Raw genomic sequence first — 21,266 nt, forward strand, 5'->3', positions numbered from 1 at the left:
ATATCTGTATATCTGTATCAGTGTCTCTGTATATCTGTATCAGTGTCTCTGTATATCTGTATATCTGTATCAGTGTCTCTGTATATCTGTATATCTATATCAGTGTCTCTGTATATCTGTATCAGTTCTCTGTATATCTGTATCAGTGTCTCTGTATATCTATATCAGTGTCTCTGTATATCTGGATCAGTGTCTCTGCATATCTGTATATCTGTATCAGTGTCTCTGTATATCTGTATATCTGTATATCTGTATCAGTGTCTCTGTACATCTGTATCAGTGTCTCTGTATATCTGTATCAGTGTCTCTGTATATCTGTATCAGTGTCTCTGTATATCTGTATATCTGTATCAGTGTCTATGTATATCTGTATCAGTGTCTCTGTATATCTGTATCAGTGTCTCTGTATATCTGTATATCTGTATCAGTGTCTCTGTATATGTGTATATCTGTATCAGTGTCTCTGTATATCTGTATATCTGTATCAGTGTCTCTGCATATCTGTATATCTGTATCAGTGTCTCTGTATATCTGTATCAGTCTCTCTGTATATCTGTATATCTGTATCAGTGTCTCTGTATATCTGTATATCTGTATATCTGTATCAGTGTCTCTGTATATCTGTATCAGTGTCTCTGTATATCTGTATATCTATATCAGTGTCTCTGTATATCTGTATATCTGTATCAGTGTCTCTGTTTATCTGTATCAGTGTCTCTGTATATCTGTATATCTATATCAGTGTCTCTGTATATCTGTATATCTGTATCAGTGTCTCTGTATATCTGTATATCTGTATCAGTGTCTCTGTATATCTGTATCAGTGTCTCTGTATATCTGTATCAGTGTCTCTGTATATCTGTATATCTGTATCAGTGTCTCTGTATATCTGTATCAGTGTCTCTGTATATCTATATCAGTGTCTCTGTATATCTGTATATCTGTATCAGTGTCTCTGTATATCTGTATCAGTGTCTCTGTATATCTATATCAGTGTCTCTGTATATCTGTATCAGTGTCTCTGTATATCTGTATCAGTGTCTCTGTATATCTGTATCAGTGTCTCTGTATATCTGTATCAGTGTCTCTGCATATCTGTATCAGTGTCTCTGTATATCTATATCAGTGTCTCTGTATATCTGTATATCTGTATCAGTGTCTCTGTATATCTGTATCAGTGTCTCTGTATATCTGTATATCTGTATCAGTGTCTCTGTATATCTGTATCAGTGTCTCTGTATATCTATATCAGTGTCTCTGTATATCTGTATCAGTGTCTCTGCATATCTGTATCTCTGTATCAGTGTCTCTGTATATCTGTATCAGTGTCTCTGTATATCTGTATATCTGTATCAGTGTCTCTGTATATCTGTATATCTGTATCAGTGTCTCTGTATATCTGTATCAGTGTCTCTGCATATCTGTATATCTGTATCAGTGTCTCTGTATATCTGTATCAGTGTCTCTGTATATCTGTATATCGGTATCAGTGTCTCTGCATATCTGTATATCTGTATCAGTGTCTCTGTATATCTGTATCAGTGTCTCTGTATATCTGTATCAGTGTCTCTGTATATCTGTATCAGTGTCTCTGCATATCTGTATATCTGTATCAGTGTCTCTGTATATCTGTATCAGTGTCTCTGTATATCTGTATCAGTGTCTCTGCATATCTGTATATCTGTATCAGTGTCTCTGTATATCTGAATCAGTGTCTCTGCATATCTGTATATCTGTATCAGTGTCTCTGTATATCTGTATCAGTGTCTCTGTATATCTGTATATCGGTATCAGTGTCTCTGCATATCTGTATATCTGTATCAGTGTCTCTGTATATCTGTATCAGTGTCTCTGTATATCTGTATCAGTGTCTCTGTATATCTGTATCAGTGTCTCTGCATATCTGTATATCTGTATCAGTGTCTCTGTATATCTGTATCAGTGTCTCTGTATATCTGTATCAGTGTCTCTGCATATCTGTATATCTGTATCAGTGTCTCTGTATATCTGTATCAGTGTCTCTGTATATCTGTATATCTGTATCAGTGTCTCTGTATATCTGTATATCTGTATCAGTGTCTCTGTATATCTGTATATCTGTATCAGTGTCTCTGTATATCTGTATCAGTGTCTCTGTATATCTGTATATCTGTATCAGTGTCTCTGCATATCTGTATATCTGTATCAGTGTCTCTGTATATCTGTATCAGTGTCTCTGTATATCTGTATATCTATATCAGTGTCTCTGTATATCTGTATCAGTGTCTCTGTATATCGGTATATCTGTATCAGTGTATCTGCATATCTGTATCAGTGTCTCTGTATATCTGTATCAGTGTCTCCGTATATCTGTATCAGTGTCTCTGCATATCTGTATCTCTGTATCAGTGTCTCTGTACATCTGTATCAGTGTCTCTGTATATCTGTATATCTGTATCAGTGTCTCTAAATATCTGTATCAGTGTCTCTGTATATCTGTATCAGTGTCTCTGCATATCTGTATATCTGTATCAGTGTCTCTGTATATCTATATCAGTGTCTCTGTATATCTGTATCAGTGTCTCTGTATATCTGTATATCTGTATCAGTGTCTCTGTATATCTGTATATCTGTATCAGTGTCTCTGTATATCTGTATGTATGTATCAGTGTCTCTGTATATCTGTATCAGTGTCTCTGTATATCTGTATCAGTGTCTCTGTATATCTGTATATCTGTATCAGTGTCTCTGTATATCTGTATGTATGTATCAGTGTCTCTGTATATCTGTATCAGTGTCTCTGTATATCTATATCAGTGTCTCTGTATATCTGTATCAGTGTCTCTGTATATCTGTATCAGTGTCTCTGCATATCTGTATCTCTGTATCAGTGTCTCTGTATATCTGTATCAGTGTCTCTGTATATCTGTATATCTGTATCAGTGTCTCTGTATATCTGTATATCTGTATCAGTGTCTCTGTATATCTGTATCAGTGTCTCTGTATATCTGTATATCTGTATCAGTGTCTCTGCATATCTGTATATCTGTATCAGTGTCTCTGTATATCTGGATATCTGTATCAGTGTCTCTGTATATCTGTATCAGTGTCTCTGTATATCTATATCAGTGTCTCTGTATATCTGTATCAGTGTCTCTGCATATCTGTATCTCTGTATCAGTGTCTCTGTATATCTGTATCAGTGTCTCTGTATATCTGTATATCTGTATATCTGTATCAGTGTCTCTGTATATCTGTATATCTGTATCAGTGTCTCTGTATATCTGTATCAGTGTCTCTGCATATCTGTATATCTGTATCAGTGTCTCTGTATATCTGTATATCGGTATCAGTGTCTCTGCATATCTGTATATCTGTATCAGTGTCTCTGTATATCTGTATCAGTGTCTCTGTATATCTGTATCAGTGTCTCTGTATATCTGTATCAGTGTCTCTGCATATCTGTATATCTGTATCAGTGTCTCTGTATATCTGTATCAGTGTCTCTGTATATCTGTATCAGTGTCTCTGCATATCTGTATATCTGTATCAGTGTCTCTGTATATCTGTATCAGTGTCTCTGTATATCTGTATATCTGTATCAGTGTCTCTGTATATCTGTATATCTGTATCAGTGTCTCTGTATATCTGTATCAGTGTCTCTGTATATCTGTATATCTGTATCAGTGTCTCTGCATATCTGTATATCTGTATCAGTGTCTCTGTATATCTGTATCAGTGTCTCTGTATATCTGTATATCTATATCAGTGTCTCTGTATATCTGTATCAGTGTCTCTGTATATCGGTATATCTGTATCAGTGTCTCTGTATATCTGTATCAGTGTCTCTGTATATCTGTATATCTGTATCAGTGTCTCTGTATATCTGTATATCTGTATCAGTGTCTCTGTATATCTGTATATCTGTATCAGTGTCTCTGTATATCTGTATATCTGTATCAGTGTCTCTGTATATCTGTATATCTGTATCAGTGTCTCTGTATATCTGTATATCTGTATCAGTGTCTCTGTATATCTGTATATCTGTATCAGTGTCTCTGTATATCTGTATCAGTGTCTCTGTATATCTGTATATCTGTATCAGTGTCTCTGCATATCTGTATATCTGTATCAGTGTCTCTGTATATCTGTATCAGTGTCTCTGTATATCTATATCAGTGTCTCTGTATATCTGTATCAGTGTCTCTGTATATCTGTATCAGTGTCTCTGTATATCTGTATATCTGTATCAGTGTCTCTGTATATCTGTATATCTGTATCAGTGTCTCTGTATATCTGTATCAGTGTCTCTGTATATCTGTATATCTGTATCAGTGTCTCTGCATATCTGTATATCTGTATCAGTGTCTCTGCATATCTGTATATCTGTATCAGTGTCTCTGTATATCTGTATATCTGTATCAGTGTCTCTGTATATCTGTATATCTGTATCAGTGTCTCTGTATATCTGTATATCTGTATCAGTGTATCTGTATATCTGTATCAGTGACTCTGTATATCTGTATCAGTGTCTCTGTATATCTGTATATCTGTATCAGTGTCTCTGTATATCTGTATATCTGTATCAGTGTCTCTGCATATCTGTATATCTGTATCAGTGTCTCTGTATATCTGTATATCTGTATCAGTGTCTCTGTATATCTGTATCAGTGTCTCTGCATATCTGTATATCTATATCAGTGTCTCTGTATATCTGTATCAGTGTCTCTGTATATCTGTATATCTGTATCAGTGTCTCTGTATATCGGTATATCTGTATCAGTGTCTCTGCATATCTGTATCAGTGTCTCTGTATATCTATATCAGTGTCTCTGTATATCTGTATCAGTGTCTCTGTATATCTGTATATCTGTATCAGTGTCTCTGTATATCTGTATATCTGTATCAGTGTCTCTGTATATCTGTATATCTGTATATCTGTATCAGTGTCTCTGTATATCTGTATATCTGTATCAGTGTCTCTGTATATCTGTATATCTGTATATCTGTATCAGTGTCTCTGTATATCTGTATATCTGTATATCTGTATCAGTGTCTCTGTATATCTATATCAGTGTCTCTGTATATCTGTATCAGTGTCTCTGCATATCTGTATATCTGTATCAGTGTCTCTGTATATCTGTATATCTGTATATCTGTATCAGTGTCTCTGTATATCTGTATCAGTGTCTCTGTATATCTATATCAGTGTCTCTGTATATCTGTATCAGTGTCTCTGTATATCTATATCAGTGTCTCTGTATATCTGTATATCTATATCAGTGTCTCTGTATATCTGTATATCTATATCAGTGTCTCTGTATATCTGTATCAGTGTCTCTGTATATCTGTATATCTGTATCAGTGTCTCTGTATATCTGTATATCTATATCAGTGTCTCTGTATATCTGTATATCTGTATCAGTGTCTCTGTATATCTGTATCAGTGTCTCTGTATATCTGTATCAGTGTCTCTGTATATCTGTATCAGTGTCTCTGCATATCTGTATATCTGTATCAGTGTCTCTGTATATCTGTATATCTGTATCAGTGTCTCTGTATATCTGTATCAGTGTCTCTGTATATCTGTATCAGTGTCTCTGCATATCTGTATATCTGTATCAGTGTCTCTGTATATCTGTATATCTGTATCAGTGTCTCTGTATATTTGTATATCTGTATCAGTGACTCTGTATATCTGTATCAGTGTCTCTGTATATCTGTATATCTGTATCAGTGTCTCTGTATATCTGTATATCTGTATCAGTGTATCTGTATATCTGTATATCTGTATCAGTGACTCTGTATATCTGTATCAGTGTCTCTGTATATCTGTATATCTGTATCAGTGTCTCTGTATATCTGTATATCTGTATCAGTGTCTCTGCATATCTGTATATCTGTATCAGTGTCTCTGTATATCTATATCAGTGTCTCTGTATATCTGTATCAGTGTCTCTGTATATCTGTATATCTGTATCAGTGTCTCTGTATATCGGTATATCTGTATCAGTGTCTCTGCATATCTGTATCAGTGTCTCTGTATATCTATATCAGTGTCTCTGTATATCTGTATCAGTGTCTCTGCATATCTGTATCAGTGTCTCTGCATATCTGTATCAGTGTCTCTGTATATCTATATCAGTGTCTCTGTATATCTGTATCAGTGTCTCTGTATATCTGTATATCTGTATCAGTGTCTCTGTATATCTGTATGTCTGTATCAGTGTCTCTGTATATCTGTATCAGTGTCTCTGCATATCTGTATATCTGTATCAGTGTCTCTGTATATCTGTATATCTGTATATCTGTATCAGTGTCTCTGTATATCTGTATCAGTGTCTCTGTATATCTATATCAGTGTCTCTGTATATCTGTATCAGTGTCTCTGTATATCTATATCAGTGTCTCTGTATATCTGTATATCTGTATCAGTGTCTCTGTATATCTGTATCAGTGTCTCTGTATATCTGTATATCTGTATCAGTGTCTCTGTATATCTGTATATCTGTATCAGTGTCTCTGTATATCTGTATCAGTGTCTCTGAATATCTGTATATCTGTATCAGTGTCTCTGTATATCTGTATATCTGTATCAGTGTCTCTGTATATTTGTATCTGTGTCTCTGTATCTCTGTATCAGTGTCTCTGTATATCTGTATATCTGTATCAGTGTCTCTGTATATCTGTATCAGTGTCTCTGTATATCTGTATATCTGTATCAGTGTCTCTGTATATCTGTATCAGTGTCTCTGTATATCTGTATATCTATATCAGTGTCTCTGTATATCTGTATCAGTGTCTCTGTATATCTGTATCAGTGTCTCTGTATATCTGTATCAGTGTCTCTGTATATCTGTATCAGTGTCTCTGTATATCTGTATCAGTGTCTCTGTATATCTGTATCAGTGTCTCTGTATATCTATATCAGTGTCTCTGTATATCTGGATCAGTGTCTCTGCATATCTGTATCAGTGTCTCTGTATATCTGTATATCTGTATATCTGTATATCTGTATCAGTGTCTCTGTACATCTGTATCAGTGTCTCTGTATATCTGTATCAGTGTCTCTGTATATCTGTATCAGTGTCTCTGTATATCTGTATATCTGTATCAGTGTCTCTGTATATCTGTATCAGTGTCTCTGTATATCTGTATCAGTGTCTCTGTATATCTGTATCAGTGTCTCTGTATATCTGTATATCTGTATCAGTGTCTCTGTATATCTGTATATCTGTATCAGTGTCTCTGTATATCTGTATATCTGTATCAGTGTCTCTGCATATCTGTATATCTGTATCAGTGTCTCTGTATATCTGTATCAGTCTCTCTGTATATCTGTATATCTGTATCAGTGTCTCTGTATATCTGTATATCTGTATCAGTGTCTCTGTATATCTGTATATCTGTATCAGTGTCTCTGTATATCTGTATATCTGTATCAGTGTCTCTGTATATCTGTATCAGTGTCTCTGTATATCTGTATATCTATATCAGTGTCTCTGTATATCTGTATATCTGTATCAGTGTCTCTGTATATCTGTATCAGTGTCTCTGTATATCTGTATATCTGTATCAGTGTCTCTGTATATCTGTATATCTGTATCAGTGTCTCTGTATATCTGTATATCTGTATCAGTGTCTCTGTATATCTGTATATCTGTATATCTGTATCAGTGTCTCTGTGTATCTGTATCAGTGTCTCTGTATATCTGTATCAGTGTCTCTGTATATCTGTATCAGTGTCTCTGTATATCTATATCAGTGTCTCTGTATATCTATATCAGTGTCTCTGTATATCTGTATATCTGTATCAGTGTCTCTGTATATCTGTATCAGTGTCTCTGTATATCTATATCAGTGTCTCTGTATATCTGTATCAGTGTCTCTGTATATCTATATCAGTGTCTCTGTATATCTGTATCAGTGTCTCTGTATAACATATATCTGTATCAGTGTCTCTGTATATCTGTATCAGTGTCTCTGCATATCTGTATCAGTGTCTCTGTATATCTGTATATCTGTATCAGTGTCTCTGTATATCTGTATATCTGTATCAGTGTCTCTGTATATCTGTATCAGTGTCTCTGCATATCTGTATCAGTGTCTCTGTATATCTATATCAGTGTCTCTGTATATCTGTATATCTGTATCAGTGTCTCTGTATATCTGTATATCTGTATCAGTGTCTCTGTATATCTGTATCAGTGTCTCTGTATATCTGTATATCTGTATCAGTGTCTCTGTATATCTGTATATCTGTATCAGTGTCTCTGTATATCTGTATATCTGTATCAGTGTCTCTGTATATCTGTATCAGTGTCTCTGTATATCTGTATATCTGTATCAGTGTCTCTGTATATCTGTATCAGTGTCTCTGTATATCTGTATATCTATATCAGTGTCTCTGTATATCTGTATCAGTGTCTCTGTATATCTGTATCAGTGTCTCTGTATATCTGTATCAGTGTCTCTGTATATCTATATCAGTGTCTCTGTATATCTGTATCAGTGTCTCTGTATATCTATATCAGTGTCTCTGTATATCTGTATCAGTGTCTCTGTATATCTGTATCAGTGTCTCTGTATATCTGTATCAGTGTCTCTGTATATCTGTATATCTGTATCAGTGTCTCTGCATATCTGTATATCTGTATCAGTGTCTCTGTATATCTGTATATCTGTATCAGTGTCTCTGTATATCTGTATCAGTATATCTGTATATCTGTATATCTGTATCAGTGTCTCTGTATATCTGTATATCTGTATCAGTGTATCTGTATATCTGTATATCTGTATCAGTATATCTGTATATCTGTATATCTGTATCAGTGTCTCTGTATATCTGTATCAGTGTCTCTGTATATCTGTATATCTGTATCAGTGTCTCTGCATATCTGTATATCTGTATCAGTGTCTCTGTATATCTGTATATCTGTATCAGTGTCTCTGTATATCTGTATCAGTATATCTGTATATCTGTATATCTGTATCAGTATATCTGTATATCTGTATATCTGTATCAGTGTCTCTGTATATCTGTATCAGTGTCTCTGTATATCTGTATATCTGTATCAGTGTCTCTGCATATCTGTATATCTGTATCAGTGTCTCTGTATATCTGTATCAGTATATCTGTATATCTGTATATCTGTATCAGTGTCTCTGTATATCTGTATATCTGTATCAGTGTATCTGTATATCTGTATATCTGTATCAGTGTCTCTGTATATCTGTATATCTGTATCAGTGTCTCTGTATATCTGTATCAGTGTCTCTGTATATCTGTATATCTGTATCAGTGTCTCTGCATATCTGTATATCTGTATCAGTGTCTCTGTATATCTGTATATCTGTATCAGTGTCTCTGTATATCTGTATATCTGTATCAGTGTCTCTGTATATCTGTATCAGTATATCTGTATATCTGTATATCTGTATCAGTGTCTCTGTATATCTGTATATCTGTATCAGTGTATCTGTATATCTGTATATCTGTATCAGTGACTCTGTATATCTGTATCAGTGTCTCTGTATATCTGTATATCTGTATCAGTGTCTCTGTATATCTGTATATCTGTATCAGTGTCTCTGCATATCTGTATATCTGTATCAGTGTCTCTGTATATCTGTATCAGTGTCTCTGTATATCTGTATATCTGTATCAGTGTCTCTGTATATCGGTATATCTGTATCAGTGTCTCTGCATATCTGTATCAGTGTCTCTGTATATCTATATCAGTGTCTCTGTATATCTGTATCAGTGTCTCTGTATATCTGTATATCTGTATCAGTGTCTCTGTATATCTGTATATCTGTATCAGTGTCTCTGTATATCTGTATCAGTGTCTCTGCATATCTGTATATCTGTATCAGTGTCTCTGTATATCTGTATATCTGTATATCTGTATCAGTGTCTCTGTATATCTGTATCAGTGTCTCTGTATATCTATATCAGTGTCTCTGTATATCTGTATCAGTGTCTCTGTATATCTATATCAGTGTCTCTGTATATCTGTATCAGTGTCTCTGTATATCTGTATCAGTGTCTCTGTATATCTGTATCAGTGTCTCTGTATATCTGTATATCTGTATCAGTGTCTCTGTATATCTGTATCAGTGTCTCTGTATATCTGTATATCTGTATCAGTGTCTCTGTATATCTGTATCAGTGTCTCTGTATATCTGGATCAGTGTCTCTGCATATCTGTATATCTGTATCAGTGTCTCTGTATATCTGTATATCTGTATATCTGTATCAGTGTCTCTGTACATCTGTATCAGTGTCTCTGTATATCTGTATCAGTGTCTCTGTATATCTGTATATCTGTATCAGTGTCTCTGTATATCTGTATATCTGTATCAGTGTCTCTGCATATCTGTATATCTGTATCAGTGTCTCTGTATATCTGTATCAGTCTCTCTGTATATCTGTATATCTGTATCAGTGTCTCTGTATATCTGTATATCTGTATCAGTGTCTCTGTATATCTGTATCAGTGTCTCTGTATATCTGTATATCTATATCAGTGTCTCTGTATATCTGTATATCTGTATCAGTGTCTCTGTTTATCTGTATCAGTGTCTCTGTATATCTGTATATCTATATCAGTGTCTCTGTATATCTGTATATCTGTATCAGTGTCTCTGTATATCTGTATATCTGTATCAGTGTCTCTGTATATCTGTATATCTGTATCAGTGTCTCTGTGTATCTGTATCAGTGTCTCTGTATATCTGTATCAGTGTCTCTGTATATCTGTATCAGTGTCTCTGTATATCTATATCAGTGTCTCTGTATATCTGTATATCTGTATCAGTGTCTCTGTATATCTGTATCAGTGTCTCTGTATATCTATATCAGTGTCTCTGTATATCTGTATCAGTGTCTCTGTATATCTATATCAGTGTCTCTGTATATCTGTATCAGTGTCTCTGCATATCTGTATCAGTGTCTCTGTATATCTATATCAGTGTCTCTGTATATCTGTATCAGTGTCTCTGTATAACATATATCTGTATCAGTGTCTCTGTATATCTGTATATCTGTATCAGTGTCTCTGTATATCTGTATCAGTGTCTCTGTATATCTGTATCAGTGTCTCTGTATATCTGTATATCTGTATCAGTGTCTCTGTATATCTGTATCAGTGTCTCTGCATATCTGTATCAGTGTCTCTGTATATCTGTATCAGTGTCTCTGTATATCTGTATATCTGTATCAGTGTCTCTGTATATCTGTATCAGTGTCTCTGTATATCTGTATATCTGTATCAGTGTCTCTGCATATCTGTATATCTGTATCAGTGTCTCTGTATATCTGTATCAGTGTCTCTGTATATCTGTATCAGTGTCTCTGTATATCTGTATCAGTGTCTCTGTATATCTGTATATCTGTATCAGTGTCTCTGTATATCTGTATCAGTGTCTCTGTATATCTGTATCAGTGTCTCTGTATATCTGTATCAGTGTCTCTGCATATCTGTATCAGTGTCTCTGTATATCTATATCAGTGTCTCTGTATATCTGTATCAGTGTCTCTGTATAACATATATCTGTATCAGTGTCTCTGTATATCTGTATATCTGTATCAGTGTCTCTGTATATCTGTATCAGTGTCTCTGTATATCTGTATCAGTGTCTCTGTATATCTGTATATCTGTATCAGTGTCTCTGTATATCTGTATCAGTGTCTCTGTATATCTGTATCAGTGTCTCTGTATATCTGTATATCTGTATCAGTGTCTCTGTATATCTGTATCAGTGTCTCTGTATATCTGTATATCTGTATCAGTGTCTCTGCATATCTGTATATCTGTATCAGTGTCTCTGTATATCTGTATCAGTGTCTCTGTATATCTGTATCAGTGTCTCTGTATATCTGTATATCTGTATCAGTGTCTCTGCATATCTGTATATCTGTATCAGTGTCTCTGTATATCTGTATATCTGTATCAGTGTCTCTGTATATCTGTATATCTGTATCAGTGTCTCTGCATATCTGTATATCTGTATCAGTGTCTCTGTATATCTGTATATCTGTATCAGTGTCTCTGCATATCTGTATATCTGTATCAGTGTCTCTGTATATCTGTATCAGTGTCTCTGTATATCTGTATCAGTGTCTCTGTATATCTGTATCAGTGTCTCTGTATATCTGTATATCTGTATCAGTGTCTCTGTATATCTGTATATCTGTATCAGTGTCTCTGCATATCTGTATATCTGTATCAGTGTCTCTGTATATCTGTATATCTGTATCAGTGTCTGTGTATCTGTATCAGTGTCTCTGTATATCTGTATATCTGTATCAGTGTCTCTGCATATCTGTATATCTGAATCAGTGTCTCTGTATATCTGTATCAGTGTCTCTGTATATCTGTATCAGTGTCTCTGTATATCTGTATCAGTGTCTCTGTATATCTGTATCAGTGTCTCTGTATATCTGTATCAGTGTCTCTGTATATCTGAATCAGTGTCTCTGTATATCTGTATCAGTGTCTCTGTATATCTGTATCAGTGTCTCTGTATATCTGTATATCTGTATCAGTGTCTCTGTATATCTGTATCAGTGTCTCTGTATATCTGTATCAGTGTCTCTGTATATCTGTATCAGTGTCTCTGTATATCTGTATATCTGTATCAGTGTCTCTGTATATCTGTATGTCTGTATCAGTGTCTCTGTATATCTGTATCAGTGTCTCTGTATATCTGTATATCTGTATCAGTGTCTCTGTATATCTGTATATCTGTATCAGTGTCTCTGTATATCTGTATCAGTGTCTCTGTATATCTGTATATCTGTATCAGTGTCTCTGTATATCTGTATCAGTGTCTCTGTATATCTGTATCAGTGTCTCTGTATATCTGTATCAGTGTCTCTGTATATCTGTATATCTGTATCAGTGTCTCTGTATATCTGTATATCTGTATCAGTGTCTCTGTATATCTGTATATCTGTATCAGTGTCTCTGTATATCTGTATATCTGTATCAGTGTCTCTGTATATCTGTATATCTGTATCAGTGTCTCTGTATATCTGTATCAGATGGCCGCCCACCAAGAGCCAGATTCTGTCTGAGTTGCCTGCAATGTTTGCTCTTGGGGGGAATGATTGTGTCTCTGTAAATGATAGAGTGTGGTGTAGACCTACTCTATCTGTAAATGATAGAGTGTGGTCTAGACCTACTCTTTCTGTAAATGATAGAGTGTGGTCTAGACCTACTCTTTCTGTAAATGATAGAGTGTGGTCTAGACCTACTCTATCTGTAAATGATAGAGTGTGGTCTAGACCTACTCTTTCTGTAAATGATAGTGGGGTCTAGACCTACTTGATCTTGGAAGTGTCCTGAGATAACTGCTGTTGTGATTTGACACTATGAATACAATTGAAATTTTCTCCAGAGAACAGGATTCAAAGTTATTATATTACGTACCTTTCTGGAGAAGGGAATGAAGACGGACACAACAATCTCCTCTGGCTTCAGGATGGTTTTTCCAAAGCTCACAAAGAAGTCTTGGTTCAGAGGAACCTCCCGTCTTCCTCCTGGCGGAATCAAACAACGGCACGTTAATCAGTAGAGAAGAAGAAAAGCAAAAACCCATCTTGGTGTGAATCCACATTTTTTCTATACAGTCTCAACAGCAGATATTCTTCCTGGAAGCTGTCACACAGATTCTAATCCACGTCTGAAAAACAAAAACAATCACTTTACCGTTTGAAATGACGCTCACTTTGCAGTTCCCAGCAGCCAAAACGGGGTTCAGGTCTGAGTTTGGGTACGCAATCATGATGTTACCCCCAAGAGACTAAACACACAACAAGCAATCACGTCAACTCACAGGATTTTACTTTAAGGGTCATCTGTGGCTACAGACAGACAGTCAGAGAGACAGACAGACAGACAGACAGACAGACAGACAGACAGAGACACACACACACACACACACACACACACACACACACACACACACACACACACACACACACACACACACACACACACACACACACACACACACACACACACACACACACACACACACACACACACACACACAGGGAGAATGAGAGGGGGAAACGTAGCAGAAGATATTCCTTTTTAAACCAAAAGGTAGCGGTGTAAAGGTAGCCTGCCTTCCTGCGAGTGAGGTCTACTTACGGCAACATTACGGATCTGCAGGCTTCCCACCTTCCCCAGCTGTTGGCTCAGGGCTCGGAACACTTCCGTCTTCTCCTCCGGAAACTGAGGAAGCAGCTTCTCCAGAAGAGAGCAGACCTCGGTGAGACTGCAGCCCGCTCCCACCCACACCCCTGGGGAGGAGCCGGCCGTGTTAACCAGCGAAGCTAAGAGTTCTTTTCCTACGTGTCTGGGGAGGTTCACCAACCTCCGGGACATTAATACAGTTTCAGAGGAGTTTAAAAAAATCCCCGTTTGTCCATTACAAAAACCAGCAATGGTTTGTACTTGCAGGAAGAATTATTAGCTGTGTTTGAAACCGTTCCCTCCCTCACTATTCCCTGTATAGTGTTTATTAAATAGTGAACTATATAGGGAACGACCAAACCAGATTTCAGACACTCACTGATCATTTCTAACCATCGTAGCGTCAGTAGATGCTCCGGTTATTTGCATCATGTAAACAAACCGAAACCAACAGAAAAATACTTTCAGAGTGTGTGTTACTTTTAGTTTAGTGTGTTTCAAAGCGAGCATTAGTATTATATATGTGACATTTCCACTGTTTAGAAACCAAAGCCCGCTCCATTTTTCCTATTCAGTTGCCGCAAAATTAGCAGTGCATTGTGGGTATTTTATAGTGGACAATATATGAATCCTGATATATGAATGAAGTTAACCATGGAGAAGTCGAACACCACTACAAGATAGCGAACTGTATATAGGGAACTATTTCTGTGATAGGGAACAGTTTCCAACACAGCTCTTGTCCGTACGGCAGAATGGCATCAAACTACAAAGGGGGTGTTACCCACCATGTGGCGTCTGAGTGACTTCAAACAGATCCAGAACTCTGGTTGGAGATATGATCAGCGGATGCAGGATGCCTTTGAATTTTATATCTGGACCTTCAACGCAAAGCAGAGAGACCAGAGTTTAGATAAACTGGGACAATCAATACCTCAATACCACACCATATCCAGTCTCTAAAGGGCATTTTGCTTAAAGAGAGATTTTAAAAAGGACACATAACTTTTCTTTAGTTTTTTCCTCGTCTGAAAAAAAAAGACATCTTTTTCTAGTTTGGAATTAAATATGTCAGGTTTATGAATCCACATCTTCCAAAAACATTCCTACAGCTTTAACAACACCTCTAGGCCTCTAGGGCTGCACTATCAATCGTTTTTTCATCGCCTTTTTCAAAGTTTCCATCGTCTTTTTTGACTCCCCATTCATCTCCTCTCCTTCTTTCCGCTGCCTTCACGTAGAAGAGACCCTGTAACTTTGAAGTTACTTAAGAACTTGGAGTTGGAAGTTGGCAGGAAGAGCAGATGCTGGGTGAATGAACTTTACATTATTACATAATTTACAGTACGTTAACGTTACTGGAAACAAGTGTGTGTGTATGTGTGTGTGTGTGTGTGTGTGTGTGTGTGAGTGTGAGTGTGTGAGAGAGAAAGTGTGTGTGTGTGTGTGTGAGAGAGAGTGTGTGAGAGAGAGAGAGAGAGAAAGAGAGTGTGTGTGTGTGTGTGTGTGTGTGAGAGTGAGTGAGTGAGTGAGTGAGTGAGTGAGTGAGTGAGAGAGAGAGAGAGAGAGAGAGTGTGTGTGTGTGTGCACAAAAAATGGTATTGTGTACAGCTGACCTATGTTGGTGTTTCCGATCACCAGCGGAGCTTCAGGGTTCCTGGCCTTGAGCTGGACCAGCTCCTCCAGAGAGGTGGGGGACACCCACATCATCCTCTCCCCGCGGAAGGTCAGTGTCTGGGGGGGCGCCGTTTCTGCCCTCAGCTGTGGAGAGTAACAGTAACGGAATCGGACGTTACCTCCCGATCAGGACTCGGATATATATGCATATATATTCTCATTATTTTTTAACACATCTATAGTTATGCGGTGGCACAGAGTTAGACCCTTTTGACTCCACACAGAAACAGCAACGCGTGCGGCATGACATCACTTTGTTGCAGAGACGCTATTGGTTAAATCCCGGCAAAGTAGAACACGGAAGCAGCTTGAAGCGGAAAGCGCGAGTATGTCTGCGGTCTGGAGGTATTATAAAGGTGAATTATTATAGAAGTATCGGATCAGGACTCGGTATCAGTAGATGCTCAAAATCAAATGACTCGGACTCGGGGGCAAAAAAACCTGATCGGGACATCCCTAGCCATTACTATTACTAAAACTAAGTACTGCTTCAGATAGTCACGAGACATTAGTATAATCACAATACTGCATACATGTAGGACGAACAAGTACAGTAAATGAATACATGTAAAAATACATACAGAGTGAACGAAATTAATGTTTTTTTGTGCTTTTATTCCGAGGTTTTTGTTGTTTTTCTCGACGACTTTGTAGATTGTTTTGAGGTTTTTGTCTTTGTCAGATAAAAACTGTAATGTTGTAATTTATTTTTGTTTTATAAAAATGTGATGACTTACAATCAGTTCGGGGGGGAAGATGAGTTCCTGTGTCGGGTCCAGCGGCAGAAACTCTCTCTTATCAAACAACTCCGGCTTTTCCTGGAGCACAAAACATCAGATACAAGATTATATGAGACATGCAATAATACGGACAAAGATATTTGACTTTATCCATTAAATTAAAGCAATAAACTAAACACTCTTTTAGGTTCTTGATGTGATCCTCATTGTCCAGCGTGGCTCTTAGTGAAGTGGAGTTTGACTCCCGGATTAAAATCAGGAACAGAACTAGAAGAATAAGAACTAGCAGTGTTTTCCCTCGGTTTGTGGAAGACTTAGGTGTGCATATTTGGCGGAGGGGGGGTTTAGGGTTCCTCCCTCAAGGAAATGTGATGTTTTTTAATTATAAAAAAAAAAATGCAATTTGACATAATTTTGGAGCGTTATTAACTCCATATCTGTGTCTAAAACTTTGGAAACTTAAAAGACAAAATTTGCTAAAGAAGTCCACATGCACACACCACACACACACACACACACACACACACACACACACACACACACACACACAGTCATACCCAGCACACAATCTGTTTAACCCCCTCCCCTCCGGCAAGAGGCTGCGCAGCCTTAATGCTAGGACCACAAGGCTAAAGCACAGCTTCTACCCAGAGGCGGTGAGGCTTGTGAAGACTGTCACCTAAACTGTCTACTGTGTGCTGCTGCCATCCCTTTTCCCTAAAGAACTGTATGCATTTTATTGAACTGTATGCACTTTACCCTATGTACTGCTGATGTCCTGAAATACTTGTCGCTTTGATTGTTTTTAAAGAACTGATTTTATTTCTTATCCTATTTATTCTATATCTAAACCTTATTTTTTTAATCATAGGCTTATAAATTACTGCCACTGTCATATTGCTGGTCCTGAAAGCGAATTTCGTTCTCCGTGCGTCTAACATGCTGAATGACAATAAAAATTAAATTGAAATTGAAATTGAAACACAGCTACGTTTTGGTTTTTAATCAGAGATTTAAGCCAAAAGCGACAAGCATTAGATCTGAGTATTTCTGAGTATCTGAGTGTCATTTCATCATTCAGCCAACCCTGACATTCTAGCTGCGTCCGAATCATGGCTCAGGAAATCAACCAAAAATTCAGAAATTATAATCCCAAACTACAATATTTTCCGTCAAGATAGAACTGCTAAAGGGGGAGGTGTGGCAATATACTGTAGAGAGAGAGCTTACCAAGCTCTGTCATCCTCAGCCCAAGCTGTGCCCTGGATACCATTTGCGAACTAATTGCCCCCCATCTCTCCGCAGAACTTTTAATGTTAGATGACTTAAACCTAGATATGCTTAACACCCCAGCTTCTATACTTGCTAAGCTCGATGCCCTCAACCTCACACAAATTATAACTGAACCTACGAGATACAACCCCAAATCAGTAAGCAAGGCTACCCTCATAGACATTGTACTGACCAACCTGCCCTCTAAATACACCCCAGCTGTTTTTGACCAGGATATCAGTGATCATTGTCTGATTGCATGCACCCGTAACGTGTCCGCGGTCAAACGCCCATATCTTATCTCTTTCAAATGTTGTCTAAAACACTTCTGCGAACAAGCCTTTCAGTCCAACCTGAACCTTGTTGACTGGGAGAGCATTAACCTCATCCTGACAGTGAAGGATGCCTGGTTATCATTCAAAACTGATTTCCTCGCTATCCTAAATAAACATGCCCCATTTAAAAAGTTTAGAATCAAGAACAGATACAGCCCCTGGTTCACACCAGAGCTGACCGCCCTCAACCTACATAAAAACATCTTGTGGCGCACGGCACTAGCCTAAATTCCATGCCGGTCACGGCTGTACCACAGCCACCCTCAAGGTCATAAACGACATCATAGCAGCCTTCGACAAAAAGCATTACTGTGCAGCCATCTACGTCGATCTGTCCAAGGCTTTTGACTTGGTTAATCATCGTATTCTTATCGACAGACTCAACCACCTTGGGTTCTCTCATGACTGCCTCGCGTGGTTCAACAACTATTTTTCTGATAGGGTCCAGTGTGTTAAATCTGAAGGCATGCTGTCTGGTCCTATGGATGTCACTATGGGGGTACCACAAGGTTCGATTCTCGGGCCGACTGTCTTCTCCATATACATCAATGATGTGGCTCTTGCTGTTGGGAACTCTCAAACCCACCTATATGCGGACGACACAATATGGACAGCTATATACATCTGGCCCCTCATTGGAGACTGTGCTGTCAACCCTTCAGGAGAGCTTCAATGCCATTCAGCACTCCTTCCAAAACCTCCAATTACTATTAAACACTGGCAAAACCAAGTTCATGCTTTTTAATCGATCGTTGCCCACCCCTACCTATCTGATTAATATTACCACGCTCAATGGGTTGGAATTAGAATATGTGGCGGTGTATAAATACTTAGGTGTCTGGTTAGATAGTTCCCTCTCCTTCCAGCAACACATAAACCACCTTAAATCTAAAGTTAAGTCTAGAATCGGTTTTCTATTCCGCAACAGGGCCTCCTTCACTCATGCAGCCAAACTCGCCTGGGTGAAAATGACAATTTTACCAACCCTCGATTTCAGTGATGTCACTTACAGAACTGCCTCAAACTATCTCTTGCAAAAACTGGATGTTCTCTATCACAGTGCCATATGTTTTGTGACCAGAGCCCCTTTTAACACCCACCACTGCCATCTCTATGCTTTAATTGGCTGGCCCTCGTTACACACTCGACGCTTAATTCACTGGTACCAACTCATTTACAAGTCCTTAATAGGCAAGGTCCCGGTGTACCTAAGCTCACTGGTCACAATAGCCTCATCCATCCGCAGCCTTCGCTTAAGCAGTTAAATCTCCTTGGTCACCTCAAAAGCCCGCACCTCATTTGGCCACCACTCCTTCCATTTCTCTGCTGCATACGACTGGAACGTACTACAAAAACCCCTGAAACTCAAAACCCTTATCCCACTAACTGCCTTCAAATCACGTCTGTCTGAGCTCCTGTCTGTTCACTGCACATGCTAACTGTTATTCCTTCATCCATCTTTCACCCACTGTTTAGCACACCCTTACCCCGTTATCCTTGTCACGCCCAATTGCATATTTGCATAAATGCACATTTTCAACGCTATCATATTCTGCTCTCTCTCATTTGCACCTTTCATCTGCCCCGATATGCTCAACTGTTTTTTTTTTCTTTTATTCCCACCTTAACACAATTTTAGTACACTCTACATCTCTATCTAGACCACAATTCTGCACTAACTGTATATCGACTCTTTACCACATTTCAGCATTTTATATAGCATGTCATTTCATATTTTCATTGAGACTTTCTATATTTATTCATGCTTATTGTGTTATTCCTGAACCACATTAGCACCTAGACCACTATTTGCACTAACTGTATACGACTGTTCACTACATTTAGCATTTTATATAGACTGTATATTCATGTTTACTGTGTTATTACTGACCTATATCACTAATAAGACCACTATTTGCACTAATTTGGACTCTTTTCTTCTCCGGAGTTGCCCAGGGTGTGAGGCGCCGGGCGGGTGTGGGGATACTCACAAGCCCCCGGCTGAGCGAGGCTACGTTGGAGTTTACCCCGGTGGACGAGAGGGTCGCCTCCCTACGCCTGCGGGTTGTGGGGGGGGAAACTCTGACTGTTGTTTGTGCGTATGCACCAAACAAGAGCTCGGAGTATTCGGCCTTCTTGGAGACCTTGAATGGAGTCCTGTATGGGGCTCCAGTAGGGGACTCCATAGTTCTGCTGGGGGACTTCAACGCGCACGTGGGCAATGATGGAGACACATGGAGAGGCGTGATTGGGAGGAACGGCCTCCCTGATCTAAACCAGAGTGGTTGTTTGTTGTTGGACTTCTGTGCTAGTCATGGATTGTCTATAACGAACACCATGTTCGAACATAGGGATGCTCATAAGTGTACTTGGTACCAGAGCACCCTAGGCCAAAGGTCAATGATCGATTTTATAATCGTTTCATCTGATCTGAGGCCGTATGTTTTGGACACTCGGGTGAAGAGAGGGGCAGAGCTGTCAACTGATCACCATCTGGTGGTGAGTTGGGTCAGAGGGTGGGGGAAGACTCTGGACAGACCTGGTAAACCCAAACGGGTAGTGCGGGTGAACTGGGAACGTCTGGAGGAGGCCCCTGTCCGACAGACTTTCAACTCACACCTCCGGCGGAGCTTTTCGTGCATCCCTGTGGAGGCTGGGGGCATTGAACCCGAGTGGACAATGTTCAAAGTTTCCATTGCTGAAGCTGCGGCGGGGAGCTGTGGTCTTAGGGTCTTAGGTGCCTCAAGGGGCGGCAACCCACGAACACCGTGGTGGACACCGGTGGTCAGGGAAGCCGTCCGACTGAAGAAGGAGTCTTTCTGGGATATGTTATCCCAGGGGACTCCGGAGGCAGTTGCAAGGTACCGAAGGGCCCGAAGGGCTGCAGCCTCTGCCGTGAATGAGGCAAAGCAGCGGGTGTGGGAGAAGTTCGGAGAAGACATGGAGAAGGACTTTCGGTCGGCACCAAGGTGCTTCTGGAAAACCGTTCGCCACCTCAGGAGGGGGAAGCGGGGAACCATCCAAGCTGTGTACAGTAAGGATGGGACGCTGCTGAC

At 38.5% G+C, this 21,266-nt stretch overlaps 1 protein-coding gene across 1 annotated transcript in view; it reads right to left on the reverse strand.

Moving 5' to 3' along the window:
* aox6 (aldehyde oxidase 6) overlaps window positions 1-21,266 on the reverse strand; it is a 54,892-nt gene that overhangs the window by 26,959 nt on the left and 6,667 nt on the right. The window contains exons 8-13 of the mRNA XM_031297786.2: window positions 16,601-16,681; window positions 15,803-15,947; window positions 14,975-15,067; window positions 14,142-14,293; window positions 13,695-13,788; window positions 13,416-13,525 (exon numbers count right to left, since the gene is read on the reverse strand). Coding sequence (XP_031153646.1) covers window positions 13,416-13,525; window positions 13,695-13,788; window positions 14,142-14,293; window positions 14,975-15,067; window positions 15,803-15,947; window positions 16,601-16,681 — 675 coding nt within the window. The remainder of the gene's footprint in view (window positions 1-13,415; window positions 13,526-13,694; window positions 13,789-14,141; window positions 14,294-14,974; window positions 15,068-15,802; window positions 15,948-16,600; window positions 16,682-21,266) is intronic.

The sequence above is a fragment of the Sander lucioperca genome, chromosome 24 (assembly GCF_008315115.2).
Source record: "Sander lucioperca isolate FBNREF2018 chromosome 24, SLUC_FBN_1.2, whole genome shotgun sequence".
NCBI lineage: Eukaryota > Metazoa > Chordata > Actinopteri > Perciformes > Percidae > Sander > Sander lucioperca.